This window comes from Ammospiza caudacuta, chromosome 21 (genome assembly GCF_027887145.1).
Source record: "Ammospiza caudacuta isolate bAmmCau1 chromosome 21, bAmmCau1.pri, whole genome shotgun sequence".
In the NCBI taxonomy this organism is placed as follows: Eukaryota; Metazoa; Chordata; class Aves; order Passeriformes; family Passerellidae; genus Ammospiza; species Ammospiza caudacuta.
In genome coordinates this window covers 5,011,741-5,038,859 of record NC_080613.1, presented here as the reverse complement: position 1 = coordinate 5,038,859, position 27,119 = coordinate 5,011,741, and the positions used below count along the sequence as shown (strand labels likewise).

Below are 27,119 nucleotides of genomic sequence, written 5' to 3'. Positions count from 1 at the left end.
TTAGAATAATCAAGCAAAAATTATAAATATGATGCATTCATTAGTGACCTCAGCCTTTCACAGTATTTGCTCTTAGGGTGCTTTTATCGTCTATTTTTGTGAGTGAAATTCCAGACTCATTGAAATATACAAAAGCTAACATGTTACTGCTCAGGAACCAAGTTTCTATGAAACTGACACAAAAAAGGGTCAGGGATACCCAGCTCTGCCTCTGGGAGTTGACTTGTTGAATGTCAACAAGTAAGTTTCACAGCAAATTTAGAATAAAATAGACGTTTCAGAAGGGCATTTGCCATCGCCACAGGGGAGGATTGTCTAAGCAGCAAACATTCACCCACCCACCTGTGAAGGTTTGGCCCATAATGGAAACTCTCAGCTAATCAGCGTTAACCCATGACTTATCATGAAAGACTAATTACTTGTGTCCTTTTCCCATCAGACACCTTCTCCTTTTCTTTTAAGTCTTGGAAAACAACACTTAACACCCAACCCCAAAGAGCTTGGGGGGTGAGGGCGGTAGGAGGTGTGAGAATGGGATGGGTGGGATGACACGCAATTCCTATTGTCTGCAATCAGCTACAGGGCTGCATACAATAAAACTGGATTGGCTCAAAGAGCAATAATCAAACCCAGATCCAGCCCTGCAGATGCTCTTACAAGCAGGAGAAAACAGAGTTTTCATTGGAGATCACGTGTGAATACTGAGCCCATTACAGGCCCTTGCAATGCCACCAAGGTCAAAATCACCCAGGTACCCAGAAGGTTCCCAAATGTGAGTCACCCCGCCGTGCAACACCCATCCATTGCAAACACTATTGAAGAACAATGCTGCATTCAAGCAAATTGCAGAAATGCAAGATTACAGCTGTTTAAACACAAATTCTGCTGCTGAAACAGAGGCATAACTAAGAGGAAACGATTTAGCAGTTACAAATAGCAAGGGGGCCTTCGAGTTCTCTGAGTTGCACCTATGTGGAATGAACTCTAAAAGACAAAACAAACCCCCATATGCACAAACCATGTGTTTTCATAGTAAAGCATCCTGGAACACCCAATAAACAAAAGGTGTGGTCCCCAAAGTATCACTTCCTCAGGAGTTGGCCAAGAGAGCCCCTTGCATTCCAGCAGCAAATTAAGAGGCGTGCAAATACTGAATATCCACCTTCTCCCGGGCTGAAAGGACAGTGACAGCTGTTAGCAGCCACCCAGCTTTCACAAAGGTCAAGGAAAAACTTGATTAAATCACCTCCCTCCCCAGGCTTTTTTTTTTTTTAATTTTACACTGAATGTGGAAAAAATCCCCACAGCGACAAACCCACAGTATCTGCACTTCTGAAACATTCATAACAAAAAGATAAAACTTTCCACATTCAATCACTTGGCAACCTGAACCTGATGTGCTGTGACAGTGTTCTGAAAAGGCAGAATTTTCCTGGGCTACCTAACCACAAATTTACACAAAACTCCCCCAAACTACATCCTGTACCAAATGTCATACTCAAGAAAGTTCATTCCATTCAATACACCAGCCAGAGCCTTTTCTAACCTGAAGACAAGCACCAAAGTGCTGAGGTCGGTTTCAGCTCAGTCTGCAATGTAATCCCACTTGTTTCAAGGGCTTCATACCACACAGAAGGACACTGGTGGGAAGTGTGACACACACTTATGATTTTGCCCACCAAAGTGCCCTTCAGAGGAGCTGTGGGTGCCATGCTCCATGTTCTTTCCCATTAGCCAAGAGAGGGAAAAGGTGAAGGAGATCCCAGTGTGCTTTTCCAGCCTGTTGTCCCCAAAGCACAGCACTGAAGGTACAACAAGGTGGGTGTGTGCACCCCTACATAACCTTTACTTATCACTTCCACTCAAGTATTTAGAAAACACTGCCAGTTTCAAGAATCAGACATGAAATAAATATGTACTACACCCCTACCTGTCAGCCCTCAATGCACCCTTGAACTGAGGTGAAAAACAAAAATGTTTTGGTGCAGTGCCTGCACTTTGCCCTTAACCCACTGCCCCCTCCTCAGCCCATGAATGGTTGGAGTACAACAGGAAGGATTCTGCAGGGCTTGGGTGGGCAGAAGCTGCAAGCAGGGTTACAAGAGACCTCCAGGTTTTTTTCTGCACCACAGAATTGCTGGGAGGCCCCAAACGAGCTCATTATCCCCAGCACCCCACCCTATACAGGACAGAAACGCTGCATTACGACATCTGATAATTCACTTGTTATGGATTCTTTTACACTCACAGGGACAATGTTGAGATGTTACCCAAAGTCCAGAATGAAGTGAAATAGCAGAAGGAACTCAACAATAGGATTTGCAAGCCAAAGGCACAGGAGGCACTCACATCAGAGCACGAGGCTAAAGCCTGGTTTGGGAATAACTCACACCTTGCCAAAGGGATTTTAGTGCTTCTGAAGTATGAGGCTTTCTGCAACCAGGCTTTTTCTCCCCCAAGGAATGAACAGAAATTCTACATAACTCCAATCACATTACCATTCTATGAGCTCTAAAAAGCAAGCTGATTTTACTTCTTTGCTAAATTTAAAGGGTGAATCATGAACATGCGTTCAGCCTGGTAGATCAGTAATACAGGGTGCAAGTCAAGCCTGATCAAACATTGCTGATTTTTCTAGCAAATTTCTGAAGTACAGTTAAAAACATTTGCTTTTGCCTCAACTTTCAGGCCTTCAAACCACATATGAGTCACATGTAGAACAGGCATTTGCTGCTTACCACACCTGCTCCTGAAAAACCATTAAAAAAAATAAAAAGACAACTGAGTTCTAAAGTAAATGGAAATTTAATTTTGTTTAAAAAAGAAATGCCATGATCAACAAAAGAAAGTGGCATATATTAAATACAGGTTGCCTGTGTGGTTTCCTTCCCAATGAAAGAGAGAACACAGAGTAAGAAATCAGTTTTGGCCTAAATAGCCAGAGCACTGGAAACCGACGTGATTTCAGAGCTCTGCCCAAATTAAAAGGGAACAACTCCTGCCAAATTTCTATCCAGAATCATTCATTCTCTTGATCCAACCCCTTTCCTCAGTAACCTACTACATTTCTCACAGTGCTACACTGAGGACATGAGAAAATGATACTTTGCTGCTGCTGAAGACAATTTCAGAAACAAAATTATCGGATTAAAAGTTGTTACAAAAGCAATTTGTAACTGTTGCAGAAGACGTATATGGCTGCACACACCCCTACAAATATTACATAAAAGAAGAACTATTTATAGGCACTACTCTCTACTACCATCCTGGTTCAGGAACCTCAGTATTGCTTGCAGTCTTAGGAGTTAAAAAAAAAAAAAAAAGTTCATTTTTTGGGAATTCAGAGCTTATTTCCAGTATAAAAATTGTCACATCATGCTGCCTTTTACTTTAATTCCATGCTAACTCTTCAGTCTCCTCCCAAAGCATCCAAGATGCAGAAAAAGGAGGCAACCGCAGGTTCTCCCAGAAACATTCCCATGCAGCAGAGCTGTTCATACACTGATGAATCAATATAGCATCACTACACTATTTCACCAGCATTTATCACCTTTCTTTCTATGCCATATAAAACCACACCAAAACAACCTCTCCCAGTCAGCAATTGCTCCCTAATTTACTGCCTAGGTCCAACCAGGTCTGGCTAAAACATCACTCCAATGTCACAGCAAAAGGGGATGCTGAGCTGCCTGCCAGAGCGGGCCAGGAATGCACCCAGAAAGGGCAGCAATTAGCACATCTAAAATAACCATTTCTACAAGAGGCAGCTCAAAAGCTCAGATGTGTCTGCATCTCAACTCGCGCCACAAACACATGACTACAGGAGGGAATCCTGCAGTGCTTTACAATCCAGATGACCCTCTGCCACTTATTCTTGACTTCTTCATTCAAAACACCCTTTCCATCCCCCTCCTCCCGGGCACGGATCTGTCCCAAGATGTTCCTTGTCCCACCGCTCGGGGAGGAGCCGCTCCTCCTGTCCGCGGGTACCAGCCCTGCCAGAGCCAGCAGGTTTGCTCCATGCTCCACCATCAAACATGGCTGCACCGTGTCCTCTTTGTGATTGAATATGTGGAACAGCTCTTCTGCCTTCCCAGACCTCTTTCATCTCCCTTCCCTTATTTCTTCTCATTAGCAAGGGACCCTTTCACATCGCTATTGCCCACTTCTCTTTCCTTTTAACAGTCCGATATTTTTCATTAACGTTCCACCGTCAACCAAATGCATTTATACTTTCCAGGCTCTCCTCAAAAGCATCAAGGAGCTTTGAACATTGAAACCCTCTGCACCATTAAAACCTGCTTTATTTACACACAACACAAAACTCTTCTCGTAAAAATCTCCGTCCTTCAGCTCCAGCGTGGAGTGAAGCCCCTTAACAGCAGCGACAGGAAATTTTATCATCTGGCTTTTCTTCCCTGCAGCTCCCTCTCCTGAAACCGGACCCCCTGTCCATAGATCCACCTCGGAGCCTCCCGCAGCAGCCACACACAAAACCCACCCCACGCTCCGCTGCGAGCCCAGCTCCGCTCCCCAGCCGCCGCCGCTGCTCTCGTGCTATGGAGCTTTTTAAAAAAAATAATTCCTTCAGCGAAATTAAATCAAACTCCTGAACCTCCGCTGGGATTTCCCTGCAGAAGCTGTACATGAAACTTTCCGGAGCGGGGAGGACCCCCGGGCTGAGCTGCGCCGAGGCGGCGGCGCGGAGCGCACCCGGCTCCGCTCACCGGCCCCGGGCACGGACCGTTATGCCCCGGTGCGGCTCCCGCAGCCCCGCTCCCCCCGCGCCCGCACTCACCCACAGCTCCGTGCCCCAGCTCATGGCTCCGCCGGCGCTGAGGGGCGGGCGGGGGGCGCTCCGGTGTCACTATGCCCTGGCTGTGCCTGCTCGCCCCGGGAAGGGCCGTGCCCGGCGGTGCGAGCGGAGCGGGCGGGACGGGCGCTGCTCACCGCCGCTCCCGCCTCATCGCGCCGCAAAATGGCCCGGGCGGCGCGGGGCGGGGGGGGCGACTGACAGCTCCGGGCTGCGCAGGCGCGGAGCCGTCGCCGCTGCTGGCACGGGGGGGGGACGGCCCTGCCGGCAGAGCGCATGCGCAGCCCGGGCTCGAGGGGAGCGGAGATGTGGGGAAAGGGGATCGGAGGGGAAAACGGGGATCTGTGGGGAAAAGGGGGATCAATGGGGATCAACGGAGAAAGGGGATTGGAGGGGAATAGGGGGGATCTGTGGGGAAAATGGGTATCAATGGGGAAAGGGGGATCGGAGGGGAAAACGGGGATCTGTGGGGAAAAGGAGATCGGAGGGGAAAAGGGGATCTGTGGGGATCAACGGGGAAAGGGGATCGGAGGGGAAAAAGGGAACAATGGCGAAAAGGGGGATCGGCGGGGACCGGGACCATGAGAAAGAGGAGGATCAGTGGGGAACGGGGCCGTAAGGAAAGGGGATCCACAGGGAACCGGGGACCAGTGGGGGAAAAGGGGGTCAATGGGGAACGGGGATCACTGGGGAATGACAGCAATGCGGGAGAGGGGATCGCTGGAGATCAGTGGTGGCTGGGGAACGGGGCTCAATGGAGGAGCGGGGCTTAATGGGGAACAGGCGTCAATGGGCAGTGGATCAATGAGGAACGCGGGTCTCTGGGGAATGGGCATCAATGGAGGAACGGGGGTCACTGGGAAATTGGCATCAGTGGAGGAGTGGGGTCAATGGGGAATCTCTATCAATGGAGGAGCAGGGTCAGTTGAAAGAGGGGGTCACTAAGGAATGGGTGTCACACGCAGGGAGTTGAGGCTCTCCCCGCCCTGCTCACAGAATCGCCAGCACTGGCACAGGTTGCTCAGAGAAGTGGTGGATGCTCCATCCCTGGAAATGTTCAAGGCCAGGTCGGACAGGCTGTGAGCAATTTGGTATGGTTGAAGAGGTTCCTTCTTACTGCAGGGGGTTGGACTGGATGGCCCTTAGATATTCCTTCCAACCCTAACTATGGTAACATTCTGTGCTTTCTAAAACTTACACAAGTTTTAGAAGTCCTTTTGCTGGATATTGTCCAGGACCTCAGTGTCCTTTTTCAAGTGAGGGACCCAAAACTGAATGCAATATTTCCAGTGCCTCACCTGTGCCAAGTGCACAGGTGGTGATTCCAGCCCCACCCACCCTCAGGTGCCCTTCTCTGCCTCTTACCCAAGGCAAGTGAGGCTGGTTTTGAAGCAAATGTTCCAGTTTTGGTCATTTGTAAATGAGGAGAGGGCCCTAGAAAGGAAGAAAACCCACAGCCTTAGAACCCAGAACCCTTGAAGCTGTGTCATGTGTGGATATCAGGAGGAATTTCTTCATAGAAAGGGTGATTAAATATTGTCATGGGCTGCCCAGGCAGGTGGTGGAGTCACCATCCCTGGAGGTGTTCAAGAAAAAACTGGGTGTGGCACTCAATGCCATGGTCTGGCTGACAGGGTGGGGATTGGTCACAGGTTGGACTCCATGACCTCACAGGTCTTTTCCAACTGAATTAATTCTGGGAACTCACTGCAAGGGCTGACTTCTAACTCAGCTAAGCAGTATATACACCCCTCACCCCCAAAATAACCCAAATCCAAGAATATTAAATCCACCATCTGTCACCAAAATGCTCAGCAAGCAAGCAGGAAAATAACCAAATTATCTGCCTTTGCATAAATGTGGGTTATTGTAGCAATTACACAGGTCTTGCAGAAAATGGCTCATTTCCTTGCCAGAAAAATATTTATTTTGTGTTCCTCTGTCATTTATTTGAGCTGTGTTACTTAATCTCATTTTGCATTTCTGCTTTTCAGCTACAACAAATGTAAAAAGAGCTTTAGGCCAATCTATTTATTGCTGTATCTATTCATGAGAGATTTTCATGGGGGGATGAAAAAGGGAAGCATATTAATTCACCTGAGGTAAAAGGCTTCTGCTCATAAAGGGTGGGGATGCTTTTGATGTGAGAAGATAAAAATTGACCAGCTGCTACAAGAAGCATTATCTCCCCTACATTAATGCACTTCTTCCACTGATGCTTGGCTGTCCCCTACACGAGGAAGAAAAACACATTAAGCAATTCCAACATTTTGAACAACAATGAAGACAAATGTTAATAACAGAATTGCATTTATTTTTGTCCGAGTTCCATTGATTTGAACATGAGAGTGCAGCTCCTCACACAGCTGCCTTTGAAGAGACACAACAGGCAGTGCTTTTGTTCATCATTAAAAGTTATTACTTTAAAGGGCTGGCTTCACAACAACCAAGAGACACCCTGTTCAGCTCATTTTAGAATAGTTCTTCCTTCTACTGCCAACATATTTGAATATCCAAGCCTGCCCTGCTGCCTGAAGCACAACCACAGCCTTCCAAGGGCTGTGCTTCCACAGGCTCCCAGACACCATCTTTAGCCCTACATCCACCCAGGACACATTGCAAAACCAGACAGCACTCCTCCATCACCACTTTTTGAGAGCTTAACATAGAAATACTTGCAGAAAAGGAAGGTACAGAAACAGAAAGCAGCACTGGTATCATCTGAGCTAAGTTTGTGTGGAATTTCCTTTTGCACAAAGAGCTGGGAGGGGAACAGGGCAAACCTGTTACACCAGCATGGGCAGGGAAACCTGTCCACACTGAGAGATAGAAATGCTCCACCAGTTCCAGGGAGATAAAGGCCAGAAATACGAGTTTTGTATTTTGATGGTACATTAGAATAAACCACGCCAAAAACTACTACAAGTTCTCAAATTTTATGTGGACAGAGACTCAAGACAAAAACTTTAAAAAGTTTAAAAAATGAGCTCTAGATGTTTCAAGAACAGGATTTTCCCCTATTTTTGACTGCTTTTGTTGTTTAGCCTGAGACTCTCCAAGGCAGAGATTGCCACTTAAATTATTACTTTCAGTTGTGCAGTACCCAAAACAAGAGGGCCTGCAGCTTGGCTGGTCCCTAATTAATAATGTAATTAGCAGTGACAGGAGCATTAAGAGCCCTTTATGCCAAAGTCGATGCTGGAAAGCCCAGTGGGTTCCAGTCCCAAAAAATAACTCCAAATGACACTTAGAAGTTAGATTATGTAGCACTTCTCCACTGAGTTTGCACAATCCATATCTGAGCAACAGAAGCTGGGGAGGAATTTTCCCTCAACCAAGCTGAGAACAAGACCATGCAGATCTGCTATCCAGATATGGGCTATTCCTGTAAATTCTCTGTTTATCTCCCCTGTTGTTATGATTCAGAACACTCCCAGATTCAGCTCCAAAACCCAGCTAGAAGCAATTCCATTTTTAGAAAGCCAGGACTTTGTTTAGGAAGCCCCAATCCCCCTTGAAAACAGCCAGATTGGCTGCTAAACGATTGAGAAACCATGTAAAGTAGATACAATAAATCCCTAAAGTGCAGTTCAACCGAAACCTCTTTACTCTGTGTTTGTTTACTTATGCAAAGCAAGAAAAATCACAACTCTCAGAGCTGTGGACAAGCACTTCCAGCTTCCAGGACACAGCGGGAAAAGGATGTACCTTTCCCCCCAGAGTTACCACCCTTACAGCTGCTTCCCTTTGATTTTACAATTCTACCCGAATTATTCATGTCCGAGATAAGGAACGTGGGTGTCGCTTGTAACCTCTCATACACTGGGACCGAAACAGCACCAGGAAAGGAAGGGGACACTCCTTTCCTAGAGGCCATCATCATCATCACAGCTGTTTCCTCTCCGCTGTTACAACACTGCTCAGACCACTCAGACACAACAGGGGACCGCGGTGCTCTTTAATCACAGAATCACAGAAGTTCAAGACTGGAAGAGACCTATAAGATCATCAAGTCCAGTCGATGTTCTAACTGTTCAACTAGATCATGGCAGCAAGTGCCACATCCAGTCTTTTTTGAATTCTTCAAGGGATGATGACTCCACCACCTCACTGGGTAAATGATTCCACTATCTGACCACTCTTTCTGTGAAATATTTCCTTATTAATGCCCCATCAGAGCCCAGAGGGGCCTTATCAAAACTTGATAAACACCTGATAAACCCTGATGGCCCTGGCCAGCCTCACCTGGGGCCTCTGCCAACACCCTCAGCACTGCATTTAAGCTCTGGCCTGAAAGCCCAGTTGTTTTGCCCGGTGTTCTAGGGGGTGTCAGTCGCAGCCCAGGCTGTGCCTGGCTGTAGATCCTGTTGCTATGGAGCCTGGCTCACATCTGACCTCACCTTACACTGCCTTGTCCTGTGGACCTGTCCAGCCATCATGAGGCCATGAGTGACCTTGGTGCCCATCACCCAAAGTGCAGATGGACTCCCCAGCTCAGCCTTGTCCCTGTGTCGTTGCTGTGAACCCAGCAGCTCCCCTGCATTTTGGCTGCCTCCAGCCCTGAGCCCCGAGCCTGCTCTTCTCTCTTTTCCCAGGGAAAGATCCCGAGTGGTTCCTGCCCTGCTCTGGGTTATCTTGCTCACCTCCCCTCTCCACACCTGTACCTTGGCTCACAAAACAGAAATTTGCCATGAAATGGCAATCTGGCTCATTCTGTGCTGAGCTGTGCCTGCAGGCTGCTCCTCCATCGTGATTTTCTGACACTGCTGATACCTTCCATCCAACGTCATCAATTCTCCATGATACCCTTAAAAAAACCCCAAACATTCTGTGATGAGTTCAAATTATATGCTTAATTAGAATTAAGGAGTAAAGAAAAAGATATCCAGGCTAATAATAAGTGCATGTACTGAGGAAAGCAGACTTACAGCAAAGTGATCTTGGGTGAAAGCTACAATGAAACAAATCAACACCACAATGAAAATTATTGTTACAGCTTATTAATGACAGTCAGAAGCTGCTTTGTATTTTGATGGAGATATAAATTTAAATACAGACATCTTTTAACATACAAGTTCTTAGAAAAAATGTATAGCCAAAGAAAATAAACATGTTATAAATTCTATTTTTTGTTCTTTTTGTATAGGTAATTGGGGAACTTACAGGTACCACAATATTCTAACAGCTGGCAAAGAAATATTGAAAAAAAAAATCTTCAGAAAATTTCCATTCTGTTGCATAAAAATCCCTGATTGCTAGGAATCATCATCAGGCTAAGGATGATTCTGGTTCTGAAGGGAGCTCCTAAAGGAAGCATTCTCAGACTAAAAAAGGCTCTGCAGGTGAACCAAATCTCAGAATTATTGGGGAATTTTTGACCACTCAAGCAGTCAAAGTGCTCCTGATATTTGTTATCGGCACAAAATGCTCCTGATATTTGTTATCAGCTGCAGCTGTGGTTGCAAGCAGCTGTTTCTCAGGAGTCAAAACTCCCCAGTTTTCCGAGGTGGTCTGTGCACAGGGATTATAAAATTTACAATCTTAAAAAAAAAAATAAATCAAAAAACCGAAAAAAAAACCCCCGCAGCTTCCCCACCCCCGGCCAAATTCCAAGAAAATCTCTAACCGGAGTTTCCTAGAATAAATGATGCGATGTTTGCAGGTCCGTGGGTTTTTTTCAAGCTGTGTTGCAGTGCAAGGGCTGATGCTGCCAGGACATCTAGTGGCACACAAAAGTACTGCCCAGAGAAAGAACATTACTAGAAAAACAGATTTTTTTTATTTTTTTTTCATGCTTCCAGATATTTCCTGGTACCAGTCCAGGTTTCTTTGGCTCTCGGTGAGATTTCTCTGTTTGTTTTTTCACCTAAGAATATACATGGAGGAAGTGAAATTGTGAGGAAAAAAATGTACAGGAATATCTGAATCATCTCTCTAAATAAAGATGGGATATACTATAAAATCTTGATAAAATAAAGGTTAAAGCCATTGATTTTTCTCTCCCTTTTCACCCTCACTTGCCTGGTCCAGTCCAGTTATTTATCAGAACTTGTACAGCTGTTACTCCACACACTGAAAGGGAAAATCAGAATATCTGAGTTTTAGGAGCTGAAAGCACAAGGCTCCTCACTGAAAAATTAGATTTATTGACATTGATGGATTCCCATTCCATAGTCTTCCAATTTTTTTTTTCTTTACCAATGTGCCAACCAAAAAGCCATTTTAATTGCCCCTATTCATGTTCACTTTGCTTCTTCTGTTATTTTGGTTTTGAGCAACAAGTCATGGAAACCAGGCCCAATATACATTTTATTTTATTTGTAAATGTGACTACAGCCACTAGTTTAAATAGGTGCAAAATATTTGAAATAGGTGCAAAACTAATCCTGTAAAGCAGCAAAAATCCCTTTGTTTGTCACATATTTTTCTGGCTATATTCAAAATCAATACTTTAACCCTGGCTTTAAATAGAAAAGCAATTTTCCTGTTGTTTGGACTACCTGATGTTCAGACGTCTGCTGTTGCCATAGCTCCCAGGAAGAAGCTGGAACTTGCTGGTAGATCCACGGCTGAGCTGGAAACAAGCACTTCACCCCTCCCTGTAAACAACCATCCCACAGCTCCCTGTGGACGATGCTGCAGGGCTGAGGTAGGGAGAGCTTCACTCTTTTTTGGGGTTTTTTATTTTGCTGTCACCCCACAGAGGCTGATCTGAGGGAGGCTCAGGGGGTTCTTTTTGGCCACTGTGCCCCTCTGAGCCCCACGGCCGTGGGGGGACCCCACACCCAGGGGGGACCCCTGTGCCAAGGGGGTGCCAGGGCTGGGGAGGGACCAGCCCAGGGCCTGGGGGCTGCCGTGGCCCTCGTTGAGGGGCTGGTCCGGCCTGGGGGGCACCGTGGGGAGCAGCCTGTGGGCAGGGAAAACCCAGCAGAGCCTCAGGGGGAGAGAAAAGGGCGGGAAGCGCCGTCCCCGTGGGGAAAGGCTGAGGGAGATGGGGGTGCTCAGCCTGGGGAAGGCTGTGGGGAGACCTCACAGCGCCTGGCAGGATTTGAAGGGGCTACAGAAGCCGGAGAGGGATTCTTCGGTAGGAATTATAGTGACAAGGCAAGGGAAAATGGGTTCAAACCGAAAAGAGGGAAAATTCAGGCTGAATATCGGGAGGAAATTCCTCCCTGGGAGGGCGGTGAGGCTTTAGCTCAGATCGCTCAGGGAAGGCGAGGCTGCTCCCCGGGAAGCGTTCCGGGCCGGGTTTGGGGGGTTTTTGGGGCCCCCTGGAGCAGCGGGAGGTGTCCCTGCCCGGGCACAGGGTGGCACTGCCCGAGCCCTCAGCGCCCCCCAGCCCCAACCCCTCCATGACTCCCTGACAGGAGCCGGCCCCGCCCACCGCGGTCACGTGACGCGCCCCGCCCGACACGTGACTCGCCTGACCCGGAAGTGGCGCGCGGGGGACGCTGACGCTGGAACAAAGATGGCGGCCCGCGGCGCTGGGGCCGTGCTGGGGCTGCTGCTGCTGCTGCTGCTCCGCGCGGGCCCGGCCCGCGCCCGCGTCCACCACCTCACCCTCAAAGTAAGGTCTGCGCCGCCCCCGGCCCCGCTGGCTCGGCCCCCGGGTGCCCTGAGGGGAGCGGTGAGGCCGGCCCGGCCCCGCGCATCTCCCGCAGGCCGGGATTGCTCTCCCCACGTCTCTCTCTCCGTTCTGCTGCGTGCCCCGAACCTTCTTTCTCTTCGCTTCTCTCTGAGCTCTCCCCCTGCGCCTCAGCCTGCCCGGGCCCCGCCGTGCTCTGCTTTTGCCGTTTTCCTCCCGCGTCCCCCAAGTCCCGTCCCGCTGTTTCTGGCCGCCTGTTTGGGTCGCGGGTAAAGCGTGAGGGGCCAGAGCCGCAGCAGTGTGAGGGTGCAGCTGCTTCCCCTTTTGTTAAAACCCGTGTGATAAGAGAGAGCCCAACGTGGGCTGAGGGAGAGCTTTCTGAAGGTGGATTTTGGTTGAGTTTCCTTTCCTGCAGTGCCTTGGTCGCTGCGAAGGGCGTTTGGCTACAGCTGCTGTGCCCTAAGCGAGCCATTGGTAGAGGCTGAGGAAATTGGTGTTGGCAGCTTTGCGTTTTGTTTCCATGGACTGCGGGGAGTGCTGTGAAGCGTGATGTGTTCGGCTGTGCCTATGATTGAGAAGAATTGGTTGCTCAGGGTTGATGAGGAGTGCTGGAGGTCAGGGTGAAGGTGTGCTCTGCCTGCTGTGCTGCGCCTGAGCCCCTGCCCGGCTGTGGGACAGATGGGCTGTGGGACAGATGGGTTCTGCACTGCAGTGATGCCCCTTAACGCTTCTGTAGAGCTCATGGAAAGCTCTCTCAATCCTCAGCATTTCAATTTTGTTTTGGTTGTCAACAGCATGCAGTATTCTGCCAGTAGAAACATTGGAAGGGATCATAAAGTGGTAAATGACGGGTCCTGCTTTGCTTTTGGAGTTCAGGGAGAATCCAGGACTTTGCAGCCTTTGGGATACAATGATTGTTGGAGGTGTTCATGTCTTACTTGTGGGGAATTCTCCAGCCTGTGTAGTTGTTTAAGGTGCAGCCACATGAATATTGTTGTACTGCAGGAGAAGTAAACTTGCTCCTGCAGCAGTCAGTGAGGAGGCTTGTGCTGGTTTTGTTATTGTTTTGAGGGATTTGTGACAAACAGTTGAGCACTGAAGGATTTCTCCTGGGAGGATTCTCTAACTTTTAGTAGAAAACTTCCCAACTTGCCTCAAGCAAGTGTTCTCATGGCCTTTAGTCCCTATTGGGGACTGCCTGGATCAATTACTGAATCCTGTTGGGTTTTTTTCCTCTCAGAGTGGGGAATGGGTTTGGTTTGCAGGTGTTCTGTGCAAGTTGCAGCACAAACTTGCTGTGAGAAGCAGCAGTGAGTTAATGCCCCTGCCCACCTGCTTTACAAACAGCTTCATTGTCAGAGCAGTTGAGCTTTATTGTCAGGGCGGTCTCTCCCTTCCTCCTTCATCCCCGGCTTTACAGCCTCTGTGCAAACACCAGCTCCAACAACTGAGTCCTTTCACAATGAAATCTCCTGTCTGCTGTTCTTGCCGGTGGCTCCTGCTTTGCTTGCAAGTGTGCATTGACACTGAGCCAAGCTAAAGGCCACGGTTCTGTGGGAGTGTTTGATATTAAATTTCCTCAAACAAGCTGTTATTCCTTAATTCAGAATAGCTTCATTCTTGGATCTTTGTAATTACTGTGCCTATGTGAAGCTTTCTTGTTGTCAGAAAACAAGCCACAATCTGAGCAGTTTCCAGTTCTAAAAATAACATTTTATCTTTATAAAAGTGTACAAAATAGGGTTTTTTTTGCAGTAGAGAAATTATTTGCTTGGATTTTGCTGTTAGACTGACCTTGCCGGAGAAGCTCCTTAGCAGCAATTGTTATCAGCTTCATTAGTTTAATGAGATATGTTAAAAAACCCAAAACACCTCAAGTAACAAAACCTACCTCCTACAAAAAAAAAAAAAAAAAAAAAAAAACCCAAAATAAAACCTACAAAAATTGGAAGTTATAGAAGACCAACAGAAACAATTTTCAGAAGATTCCATAAGTAGCTGCAGTTGAAATGTTTCTCTTGGCCAAAAGCAAAGCCTTTTCCAGACATGGAATTATAGAGAAGATGCTGGTTTTCAATGGTTGCTTGTAAATACCTGTGGCCTTTCAATGTTGATAAGTTTCAGACTTCAATAGCTCAGGCTGAAAATACCTTTCACAATAATTCACTCAGTCTTACACAAATTACAAGCTTTCCTGTTAGTCTCACAGCAATAATAAGATTCTTTCCAGGTAAGGCTCACCAGTCTCTGGTGGAACTTTCACTGCACTGACAATGTAATCTCAATTAGGTTTAGGGTAAAATGGTGGAAAATATTTTTCTGCACATTCTGAGCTACAGAATCGTGGATTCCACTTCCCTGTAACCTTATTCAGATATTGCAGCATTACTTTTTATCCTACAGGAGTGAAAGAACTGGGGAGATTTTTATGGAAACAAGCTTGAGAACTTTGGGTATTGGTTTGACTGTAAGCTGTTAGTGATGAGTCCCAGATCATCTCTTCTCATTTTAGATGCATCCTATGTCAATTAAATTAATGTGTATATTAACAACTTGGATGCTGAAGTATTCACTTGTATGGCTTCACACCTTTGTTGTAAACTTAAATATTTCTAAAGTGAGTAGTTGAGTTATTATAAATAAAAGCTGGGTTCTTCCAACCCCATTAGTGAGCCAAAGTCTTTAGGCTGTCAATATGTGGAGCAATTGATGCTCTTGCTGTTGCTTGGTGGCAACTGGTGACAGAGTGTGTGTGTGGGATCATGTAAAGCTGAAGGATTTGTGAACTAAATCTGTAAACTCTAAGCACTCAAAGCTGAGATAAAGCCAGGGAGGAAAGTGCTGTGTGTTGTACATTAATGATCTGCTGGTGGTGGGGAGCATATCAGTAAATTACAGAGTAAATCACTTCAGCTGAGCTGAGGAGCTCTTGCAAGTGCTCTGGGTTGAGCAGCTGCCTCTGGGCACATTTCAAGGTACAAAACCGTGTCCCCCTCAGAGTCACCCGAATTCTCCTCTGTCCATTTGGGGTTAAATACATCTGATGTGCCCTGTGAAGAGCCAGGATGAATTTTCTGTCCTGGCTGGGAGGTTCATGGAGTGCAGTGTTAGAGGAACCAGGGGGGCTCCTGTTTCCAGCACCTTCCATGGCCCAGAACGCTCAGACAACAGAGCTCCAAACTCTGTTAAACACAAAATCTGCTGCAAGCCCTGGGGCACTTAACTTTGCTTTCCTCTTCTGAGCATCAAGGGAACCATCTGGTTATTTGCCAGGTGAACTTGATTCTATTAGGGTGATCTGATTAGAGCTGGATTCCAGGTTAGCTGTGGCAGGATGTGTCCTGCTGTTCCACCGAGGGATGTTTACCAGGCAGGAACGTTTTGTGCAGAGGCGTCAAAATCAATACTGGGGCAGAGAGAGAAAGAACTTCTTGTACTTGTACAGTTCAGAGCTCAGGCTTCCAGGCCTGTCTCCAGAACAGTGTGCCTTCAGCAGCTGACTTCTCTTTTTACACAATTCTGCAATCTGATTATCTTTTCCTAGAAGAAACAGGAGGAAGAAACATATTTTAATTGTTTTTTATTGCCAACTTGTCAAGTGTTAGATTCCATTTTAAATTTTTGATTGCAAATGTTTTAGATTCCATTTTAAATTTGCTTTTTGATTTCAAATGTTTTAGATTCCATTTTAAATTTTTTTTTTTATTTCTGTTGCCTTGTTTCTGCTTTTCTTCCACTAAATGACCCAGTAGGTTTGAGGGACCAGCTGTGGACGTTGGATGTGACCTTTTGTCATCTGATGTGGCAGCTGTGTGTGACGTCAGCTGCTTTTCATCTGAGGTCCTTCGTGGCCTCCTTATGTAAAAAACAAAATTAAAGCTCACTGTACTTGAAGCTTTATAAGCTGAGCAGGGCATGAGAAGAGATCAATTGCTATGGTTTCCTTGTCAGACTGAGAGGGAGGAAATTATTCTGCAGCTAAACTGGGAGCAGAGGAAGGGATTCAATTTTTCCTGCTAGAGAAACCTACCCAAATATTCTGGGTTTGGTATTTATTCTCTTTTTATTTATTTTATGCCAAAAATCATTTGGAGGGGTGGGACTATATATAAAACTTAATTTTCACACATAGTTTTCCAGTGTATTAATGTTTGCCTGTCCAAACACTGACCCTGCCCAACACAGATGATCTGAGGTGGTGACAATGCACTTGCTAAACACTTGGCCAAACCCCAGCTCTTGGTTAGGCAAGATCCCCAAAGTCTATTTCCTCTTCAGTCTGTGGCAATGACAGCAGCCACAATTTAAACAATAGCTGACTTGATGTGTCTGCAGTCACACTGGGGGATTTTGCTGTGTGCTGTTTAATCAGTGATGCCAGAATTTTACTTGAATATTTCCTAGTAGCATAGCAAGTCAGTAAGCAGAAATATGTCTGTTAAAAGTTCTTGCTGTTCAGGTTATTTTAAAAGTTGGTCCGTTCCAGTGAAATAGTTGATTACATCTGAAGGTATCTTAAAGAAATGTGCTGTTTACATAATTAGATATTTTGCATGAATATTCAAGTGTCAAGCACTCCCCCTGCTTCCCCTTTGCTGCAGCAGATGACTCTGCATGTGTTTGTAAACTTGCTTTCCTTTCTAACAGGATGATGTGAGGCAGAAAGTGCACCTGAATACCTTTGGTTTCTTCAAGGATGGTTTCATGAGTGTGAATGTCAGCAACCTTTCCCTGAATCCAGAACCAGGCCCTGATGAGAAGGACAGTTTATTAGTGAGTTCCTCCTGTGAAATTGCCCTCCACTTGTCTGAGCTGTCAAATCCAAACTCTTGATGCTGTTGGCTTTGCTTCCCAGCATGAGCCAATGATGAGGATCTGTGTATTGAGATTTATCCCTGAGCACTCTCCTTTCTGCTGTAAGGATGAACCTTTAACTTGTTGGATGTCTGCTGAACTCAATGCACACATCCATAACTTACATTGAACATCAATTTCCTAACAGTCTTCTGATGAGTTTTTTCACACTGTATCATGTTGCATTGCAATTCAGCTTGTGGTCATTGTTTCAGTAGGTTCCAGAACAGTGACAGTCTTATTTTTAACAGAACTCTAATATTACATGTTATACAGCACATTATATTAGGGGTTTTAAAAGAGATTGGATGACATACCTGAGTTCTTCCTCTGCTGCACAGTTTCACTTCTTCATTATAAAAGTATTAAATCTTTTTGTCAAGCAAAAATGTGGGGAATAATACTGAAATAAGTTAAAATGTTCAGAGACAGAATATACTCCAGATTTAGTTTGGGTTTGAATCATGGTTTATTTGTTCTTGGTGGATATGGATGAGTTTGTTACATTTGAATGTATTGGTGATGAGAAAATACTTGAATTCCACCTTAAATGTAGATTAACTTGTTTAGAAAGCAATATTTATGACTCTTTCAGTAGTGGTTTGGCTTCCATTTGACAGATTCTTCTCACTTGTCTCCTAGGTGGGGTTCAGCTTGGACCGAACAAGGAATGATGGTTTCTCCACTTACCTGGTAAGAGGAAGGGAAGTGAGCTTGCTTTTCTAAGATCTCATATCTACCAGACTCTGGGGATGGCTGGAAGAAATAAAAATTAAAAAAAGAATTGGGGGGGGGGTGGGCTTTAGACATGGGCAGGATGGATTTACAATTTGCTGGACTAGGAATGATAATCTCTACCTGGAGGAGAACATGTCCAGAGGTGTTGTTGTGTTCATCTTATCAGGATGAAGAAGTGGATTATTGTATCTTGAACAAGACTCCAGAGCCAGATGTCTCTGTTGTAATTTTACTTCTGGACATCCAACATGAAGTGTGAGTAAAGAATGTAAAAGACATTTTAAAGTTACTTCTTCAGTTGAGGATAATGTCACACTTGAGATTTTTTTTAGGGGCTTGGAAAGAATCTGTGCATGTAGGTTGTTTTTTTTTTTAAGGGGTTACATGACAGTTGAGAGGAGGTGAGTGTAAAAGTAAAACATCTGCAGTATAAAATGGTCCAAGAATTCTTCCTGTATATTGGAGGGGTAAAAGGACAGCAGGCAAAAACAGCCTACCTTAATTGTCCTGAATGAGCTTAATGAGCTTTGATTTCTTGAGTCACTTTTGCACTCAATGTGAAATTTTGTTTGTCTTGAATTATCTTCTATTATGGAAGTACCTTCAAGTCTGTATTGCTTCCCTTTGCAAGAGCTCATGTGTGGTAACATAATTTCTAGTGAGACTCTGCTTACCAAAGCTGAAGAAACTTAATTTTCTTCATCTGCTCTTGTATTTCATGTAGAGGTAGAGTGTGACTTTTCCCACACTGATCAGTTCTGCTGTGAGTCATGATCTGGTTCTTGGGTATATGGCTGTGACAACCTCTTTAAAAACATTGGTTTACTTTAATTTTGTAATAAAATCTCTTTGTTTCTTTAGTGTGAAAGTACAGTTCTCTTCAAAAGCTGCTTCTTTGTTACCTAAAATTGTATTTGTATCTGAGGAAAATGGTACTGCCTTAAATACCAAGCTGCTAAAAACTTCTGAACTGAGCAGTGATTCTGATAGAAGTCCTCAAAAGACCAGTGAAAATACAGGTAATGAAGGTAAGCCATCTAAACCTGACCTGTGCATGCTCTCACTGCTGTGCATCCAGCACTGAGTTGTGGTCACATTCTGGGGTCCCCTGGGGCAAGAACTTCATGTACATCCTGTGTAACCTGTGCACAGAGCTGCCTGTGGGGCTGGAGTCTCCTGCTCAGTGATTTGTGTTCACCACTCCTGTTGATCCATCAGAGACAATGAGTGTTGGAGACCTTCAGTGCCTCTGAGGAGGGGTTCACAACTTGCTTGGCTTTTGTCTGGTAAAAAGAAGGCTAAAGGGGGAATTTTATGGCCACCAACTAAAGCTGAAGAAAGATTAGGAGGAAAATTTCAAGCAATTTTTAGTAGTGGCACATGATGTCAGTTTCTCTTTATTAAGTCTTGGATGTCTCAGATGGGATCTTAAGACAGAAAATAAGTAAAATAAATAAGATTTCTTTCCTAAATAGGTATTCGAGTATTGTAGCAGATCATTTGTGCAATCCAATCTCCATATTTTGTGGTTTTAAATGCTTGACAAAGGAAAACCAGGGCCAACATGATGCAGCTGACACCAGGTGTGCTTTGAGTCAAAAGCTGGATTTGTCTTCAGGAGTCCTTTCCAGCCAACATTTCTATGAGTCTGTGTCTGTCTAAAGAGTTGAACTCCTATCACTTAGAAACTATGGGGAGGGAGGAGTAATTGTCCCACTAATCTTTCTAGGAGGCACAAGCCTTTGTCTGGCTTCCAGACCAGCAGACAAAATAATTTTATAATCTCAGCTCTAATGGGATTAGCTCATGTTATCCCTTCCTGGCAGAGTTTAGATTGCTGAGCAGTCTGATCTGGAGTAGTCTGTCTGTCTTGGCCTCACATTCCCCAGCTTTGATACCATTCAAAAGCTTGGACAGCTGTTGTAACAAGTCAAGAACCAAGGGTGGATGGCACTGAGAGAATGGATCTGACAGCTAAAGTTTTGCTTTCTCTGGTGTAAAAAGTGTGGACAGTGCACTGAGGTGTGGGAGCCAAAAGCAAAGCTCAAGTCTTGAACTTTTGCTTCCTGGTAGGAAGGGATGACCTAATGTTTGAAAAGCTTCTTGTAGGAGTAGGGTCAAACTGTGAACTTGACATGCTGCTCTACTGAAGGCTCCTGTCAGCTCAAGTTCAGGGGAAATGCTGACCCAGCAGGTCACCTATGCTTTTGTGGGGTTTTTGTTTGTGTTTTTACTGGGAGCTTAGTGGAAAGCTGTGAATTTATTCCTTCCTCATATGGAAATTAGGATTTCCATATGTTTGTCAGGCCATGTATTAATGCTCAGATTGAGATTTGTCAGTGAGGTGAACAGTACTCAGTCATAACATAAAAAGTCAGAGCTGTGGCTTGTGGCTTTAGGTCACCTGCCTCTGGTCACCTAAAGAGGTTGGAAAGATTTCTGGGGTAGATTTTTGTAGAAGGTGTAAGAATAGGGAATCATATCCTGGCATGTGAGGATGCATTCAGAATGAATGCTGGCTGTGGGAAGAGTCCTCTGAGAGTAAGGAGAGACTGGGGCAGCATTTCTGTCAATGATTAATTAGCTGGGAAACTGCCACGCAGACAAGTGTGGGAAGGTGTGAGCGAGGTATTGACAACGTGGTGGTTTCTGAGGGTGTCTAAATGCAAACACTGAATGTACCATTAATACTTTTATCTCTAGATAAGGAGTCCAAACGAAGTACAACATCCTCCAAGGTAAGAAACTATCTGGAGTTCTCTTTCACAAAGACCCTGGGGGGATATTCCAGTAGAATCATAGCAGAAAGGTGGAGAGTATTTGCTATTGCTCTCAGCCTCCACTGTAAATATACAGAATGCAAATTTTATTGTCTGCTTGATGTAGCCAAATGTTTTAGTTACCTGCTTAAGAAAATCTAAAGGTCTCTTTCTCTTTTCCCAGGACATGATAGAACAACAACATCCTGTACGCCATGTCCAAGGAATTTTTTCATTTCAGGTAGGGTGTCTGCCAGTGTCTAAACTCAGTTCCTTCACTGTCCTGCTTTGGAAAAGTGAAAGTCTAGGATATAGATGTCTCTCTGATAGCAGGAGTTTGCCTGAAAATTTACTGAGCTAAGCATCAGTGATGGAAATCTTTCTTTATAAGTTGTGGGAGCTGCTTTTAAATTGGCTTTGTTGTGATGCTGTTCTAAATATCATAGTCTATGAGGCTCAGCATATGAAAGTTTACTGTGATAGTAGTGCAGATTGCTGATAACAAATAGCTGTGACCTGACTGATGACTCAAGGGAAGATCCTGTGTATGAAGCCCGATTAATGCTTTGTTTGAGCACCCTGGTTCACTTGTGATGGTTGGTTACTACAAACACATTTGAAATTCTGTTATCTGACACAGATCTCATTTCCAGAGCTATCACAATTTGCATAGCTGGGGGAGGAACAGAAAAGCTGCAGGGTGGGTATAATAAAAAATTTATGCTTTGCCATGTCAAATATATTATATTTGTGGATATCCTTTCTCTGTGCTGAACTGAGTTAAGCACTGACACTTTAACAGGCTTGGATTACCAGAGTGCATAGTCCTAGACAGGTGCAATGATTTTGCATCTGGAGTTCTGTTGCAACTTCCAGATGTGCTGCTATCCTCAGAACAGTCTGTATGCTCAAGGGAACCAGCTGACCTCAAATGACTGACTTCTTTCATGCTTCAGTAGAGATGACTTCCTACCAGGGCAACCCTGTTGTGAATGAGAAGAATGCTGACTTCTCTATTCCTTATTTTCAGTTCTATTTTAACATCAGCTCGGACAAACAAGAAGGTCTCTACAGCCTGTATTTCCATAAGTGTGTTCGTGAGAAAGGGCCAGCTAATGATCAGCAGCTGTTTAGTCTTGATGTGAGTATGGCTTCTAAAGGATAATTAACTTGTTAGCTTAGACTACAACATCCAGCTCCAGCTTGTAACCAAGCACACGCTGCACATGAGTGCACATATGGGGTGGGAAGTGATTCAGAATTGTGTGCCAGTCTCTGCAGTGGCATTTCTGAAAGAAGTGACTACTGTAAAAATAATTAAAATACTGTTTTTGCAGAAATGCCTGAAAATCTGAAGGCTGAATGTGGGCTGGGTTCAGTCTACAGAGTTGTGACCTGATGCTGTAATGAGATGGGAGCTGCATCAGCTGCTTGTGTTTTGCTGCACTCAAAAGTCACTTTTCTCTTTACATGATTGCAGATATTAAGGCTGTTGCTGCAATGTAAATTGTTGGTATTTGAATTCAGTGTTTTTGCTTTTTCTGGCCTAATTAAAGATGTGTTTTTATGGTGTTAGATACACATCCTAAAGGCAATATGTTCTAGCAAATGCCTCATCTCTTTTGATGTACAGGGGTTTGTTCCTATGTGGTTTTGGTTGCTATCAGAGCTTTCTCTTTTTTCCCTTTGCTGTGCTCATGCTGGTGTGTAATGAGCTGGTCTGATGTGAATCCTCTCACTGACTGAGGTACCTCAGCCACATCAATCCCTGAACTGCTTTTTATGTGTTTGTGTCAATGCTATTGCAAGGGAACATGGACGTGATAAAACTTAGCAGCCCTAATTTGACTCAGACTACTTCAGAGCTGCTTCAGAAGTTACAGGTTTAGAAGACCAGCTTTCATAAATTGCTGTGTGGGTCACTTTGACCCACTGAGGAAATTGGAAAGAGAACAAAATGTGGATGATTGGTCTGCTGGGGTGTACTTAGAAATGCAGGAGAGCTTCAGTGCTTCAGACCAGACTCAATGCATGATTTTATTGAAGTCCTAGTACATATGACTAAGCCACTCAGGGGTATAAATAGAATGCTAAATAGTACTTCTGTTTTCTCAGTCACAGGAAAATAGGGTGGCAGCCCATTGTAGATATTGTTTCTGAGTCAAAGGTGGACAATTTGTGACGTTTGCTAGAGAGAACAACTTATTCTTTGGTAAAATTACCTTTCTGAATTATGTTTCATAACCAAAGCATTATTTTCCAAGGAGATTATTCTGGTGGGAATAGTTTTGCAAAATGTTTTGAGATTCTTAATGATGAAGAATAGGTTTTTTTTCTCTGAGACTCATAAGAAAGCCCTTCAGAAAAGCTCATGTTAAATGAGTGAATTTGATTGCAGAATGTAATTGTTAACTCAATGCTTTAACAAAATGATATTTTTTTCCAACTGCACACGTAACGCACCTTTAATATTCAGATAGATGTTACGGAAAAGAATCCTGAAAGCTACCTCTCAGCAGGTGAAATCCCACTGCCAAAACTTTACATTTCCATGGCTCTCTTCTTTTTCCTGTCTGGGACTGTATGGATCCACATACTTCGGAAACGCAGGTAGGTTCGGGGTCTCTGACAAGTAGGGGCCAACCTTGTGTGGTTTTTATTTTTCATTCCTCTTCTTGTAATGCCCAATTCACAGTCAGATTTGATCACCTCAAACTCCAAATCTGGCTCAGGTTTGTATGCTTAATACAAATAGTTTATATTTGAAAACTGTTTCAGTCAGTACTGTTGTTGCAGACTGTCATTCTAAAATTCCCAAATCTTATGTTGAAAGTTCTTCAGGTAGTGTACATATTGTGGCAAAAATAGACAGGAAATTGCTGTAGCTGATGTTAAAAGGAGAAGACTTTGAAAATAAATAGTGAGAAAAATTTCATCACTTTACTTCATTTGGGAAATGGTAAATTATGGCAGTAGAGAGCCATAAATATCTTCATTGTGGTTTGAATTATGTTTAGCAAATTTTATAACAGTTAAGAGATATATATTTATATATATGTGGGATATTATATTTATATATGTGGTATATTCTTATTAGTTAATAATTTCAGTTATCCCAAGCAGTAAAAATCAGGGGTTTAGAACATGAGGTTGAAATATTGCTCAGGATGTGGCAGAAACTTGGACTGCAACATTAAGGGGAATTTTTTTGCACTGATGGTCAGCTCAGCCTGGAAGCAACTGCTTGACACTTACAGGTTTTAAAAAAATATGAAATGTTTACTGCTGGCTCTTAAGTAATGCTCTTCCTTCTTTTTCTTTCCTTCCTAGAAATGATGTCTTTAAGATCCACTGGCTCATGGCAGCCCTTCCTTTCACCAAATCATTGTCCTTGGTCTTCCACGCGGTGCGTGCAGCATCTCTGCCTGAATTTGTTCAGCTAGGAAGGAGAAACATGGAATCCAGGACATGCTGTTAGGGAAATCTGCTTTGGAGAGAGCACAGTGGGAGGAACAACTGGTCTTAATACTGAAGCATTACAGCTGAACTGCAGCAGCTCTTTAGTGGAAGTGTTGTTTTTATCAGCAAATTATAACTTTAAATGCAATTGAGATCATGGCCTGAAGTGTTGAAGAAGCAAGGGTTGGGGGTTTGAGTGAATTTCACAAATTTTAATGTTTTGGCCATCTGCAGTGGGTCTGAGAGCTTGGGCTGTGCTGCTGCTTCAGCTCCAGGGCTTGCAGTAAATATTAATAAATGAAAACCCTGTTTGTAAAATTCAAAGGCAAGGAAGTATTATGGTGTATGACAACAGACCTCACCTTATCAGCTCTAAGACTTTCCATAGATAATGTCTCTGTTGAATTGTATTGACTTTCTACTGGAAATATATCTCATGAACAAAGTAATGGCAAGCATTTAATCCTTCAGTGTTTGTGCCAGCCATGTTCATGCCCACGGTGTTATACCTGCTACAAATATTTTTGGAGTCTAATGAAGTGAATCTGGCTTCCAGTGAAAATGAAACTAGCAAGCCTTTAGTCACCTAAAGCAACTGAACCTGAAAAAATGAATGAAAAAATAGGTTTCAACTACAGTTGTTTCACTGTAGTTAAGCAGGGGAGTTGTGTGGGAAGGATGTAGATTGTACAAGATACATCCACTGGCACTTGGGAAATAGAGCAAATGGAAATGATCTCATTGTTGCTAAACAAAAGTAGAATGTGTTGGGAGGAAGTGCTCTCTGAGTGTGACAGAGCTGGGTCTGTACACGCTGACTGGAAAGTGAGAGTGGCAGTGGATGTGGAGCAGACCTGTTTTTAGAGGGTGGGGTGTCAAAAGCAGCTTGTACAGTGCTGTGTTTTCTGTTTCCAGATCGACTATCACTACATCTCTTCTCAGGGATTCCCCATCGAGGGCTGGGCTGTTGTTTATTACATCACTCACCTGTAAGTATGTCACAAGATTGATGTGATAGATTCAAATTGCTACTGGGGCTTCTCCCTCCTGTAGAAAGTGGGAAATCTTTGTTCTCATGCAGACCACAGTACCAAAGGCTCAGCAATCAGCCCTGTGTGAAGGGGAAAGCTCCACTTACAGAGGGCAGCTGCAGAGAATTGGCACTTCTGTGGGTGGAGGAGTACAGGATAAAAGGATAACAAATGCTTTACTTTTCTTTGTTCACACTAATATTCAAGTATCTCATTTGCTCCTGGTGTGAATGGTAAGTGGATACAGCTGTCAGTATTTGCTGCTGCTCACAATGGTGAATGGATGACTCCCCCAGGAAAAGATTGCATATATTGTGAATGAAGTCTAATATTGCTCTGTGATACAGAGTTGTAGCAAGTACATCTGCTTCCAGATTGTGGGATGGATAAGTGCATGCCAAAATTATGGATAGGGAAGCATTTGTTTGGGTTTGTGGCTTTATTGGCAGTGGGAGAAACCTGGGCAGAAGAGGAGGTATGATAAAATAAAATAGTCTCTCACTGCAGTGTCTGTTTCTCTTCCAGACTGAAGGGAGCTCTTCTGTTCATCACTATTGCCCTCATTGGCACAGGCTGGGCTTTCATTAAACACATCCTGTCAGATAAAGACAAAAAAATTTTCATGATTGTCATCCCACTTCAGGTGAGGACTGAGCTGTACTCATACTTCCTGTCTTGTGGGACAGCTGCTTGTGCAAACTGGAAAAGGCTGTGAAAGCTTCACACAGTACCATGTAGTTCTTGCTTGTATGAGCCTATTGGCTATTTCCTAGTCCAGAAGTTACTGTATTTCTCCCAATTTTTCTCCCATATTGAGCATGAGATAATAGTGATCAAAGAGTTTCAGCAAATGAAAACTGGCTCTAAGGAGTGGGACAAAACCTGGGCTGGAAAACAGTGCTGAATAAATAGAGGAAATGAATTATAGTTGTCACTGCTGAAATGTTTGCTGAATGTCTTAATGAAATAAAAATTGGGAAAAACAAGACTTGTAGGTCTGATGGGTCTGAGGGAAACATGGCCATTGTTCAGAGTGCTCAGTGCTGGTCTCCTACTTAAGGAACTGAAGTACATAGGAGAACAGCACTTTTGTTTGTTGTTTTATGTAGAAGAGATTTTCTGCCTTTCCAGATGCAAGCCCTTAGCAGAAGTGTATATAATTAGTGATTGAGGCTCTTACAGAGCTCAGGTGGGGAGTACAAAAGATGGTCAATGACCAGTCTGAATTACTGGCTTGATTTAGCATTATGTATTTTCACTATTGGCTGTGTGTGCCACACAGTCCTATATCTGTGTATCAAAAGTAAATTTTGCTCCTTCTTATCTCAACTGACGCAGTAGATAAGGCACAGTATGTAACAAAAGAACATTTCTGAATGTCAGCAGGAATAAGTTCTCATCAGTTTCATTTCTGTAAAATTTATGAAGATGCTGCTGAACATGTGACTTTTAGATGTAAAGCTGCAGAAAAATTACTGATGGTACTGGCTGGGCTTTTGCTGAATTGCCTGCCACCTGTAGTGGCTCCTTGGGCAGTTTCTAAACCAGAACCTTGTCTTGTTGTGTAGGTGCTGGCAAACGTGGCCTACATTATCATAGAGTCAACAGAGGAGGGGACAACTGAGTATGGACTGTGGAAAGAAATCCTTTTCTTGGTGGACTTGCTGTGCTGTGGAGCCATCCTGTTCCCAGTGGTATGGTGAGTTGCTGGATGTGGGAAACATGTGAACTAAAGACCATTGACAGCTCTTCCAAAGCAAGAGAGCTCTGTGGTCCTGTGGAGTCAGGCATTCTGTTAACTTTTATATCAGCCTTAACATTTCAGTCTAGTGCTGTGGAAGATGCTCCTTTTGGGGATGTTGGAGTGGGGATAAGGGAAG

At 44.3% G+C, this 27,119-nt stretch overlaps 2 protein-coding genes across 15 annotated transcripts in view; one reads left to right on the top strand and one right to left on the bottom strand.

Moving 5' to 3' along the window:
• Positions 1–4,998, bottom strand: part of FNBP1 (formin binding protein 1) — an 89,942-nt gene extending 84,944 nt beyond the window's left edge. For all 11 annotated transcript variants that reach the window (XM_058818420.1, XM_058818421.1, XM_058818422.1 and 8 more), the window contains exon 1: positions 4,799–4,998. In XM_058818420.1, the coding sequence (XP_058674403.1) occupies positions 4,799–4,822 (24 nt within the window). In that variant the 5' untranslated portion in view covers positions 4,823–4,998. The remainder of the gene's footprint in view (positions 1–4,798) is intronic.
• Positions 4,999–11,419: 6,421 nt separating this feature from the next.
• Positions 11,420–27,119, top strand: part of GPR107 (G protein-coupled receptor 107) — a 37,767-nt gene continuing 22,067 nt past the window's right edge. The window contains exons 1-13 of one of the 4 annotated variants that reach the window (XM_058818149.1): positions 11,420–11,462; positions 17,046–17,171; positions 17,895–17,945; positions 18,157–18,245; positions 18,852–19,018; positions 20,694–20,728; positions 20,934–20,990; positions 21,780–21,890; positions 23,226–23,359; positions 24,080–24,155; positions 25,124–25,197; positions 25,765–25,882; positions 26,808–26,938. In XM_058818149.1, the coding sequence (XP_058674132.1) occupies positions 17,103–17,171; positions 17,895–17,945; positions 18,157–18,245; positions 18,852–19,018; positions 20,694–20,728; positions 20,934–20,990; positions 21,780–21,890; positions 23,226–23,359; positions 24,080–24,155; positions 25,124–25,197; positions 25,765–25,882; positions 26,808–26,938 (1,112 nt within the window). In that variant the 5' untranslated portion in view covers positions 11,420–11,462; positions 17,046–17,102. Of the gene's footprint in view, positions 11,463–12,263; positions 12,381–17,045; positions 17,172–17,239; positions 17,315–17,894; positions 17,946–18,156; positions 18,246–18,851; positions 19,019–20,693; positions 20,729–20,933; positions 20,991–21,779; positions 21,891–23,225; positions 23,360–24,079; positions 24,156–25,123; positions 25,198–25,764; positions 25,883–26,807; positions 26,939–27,119 lie in introns of those variants that run through there. The other 3 variants (XM_058818148.1, XM_058818146.1, XM_058818150.1) reach the window with 3 other exon arrangements.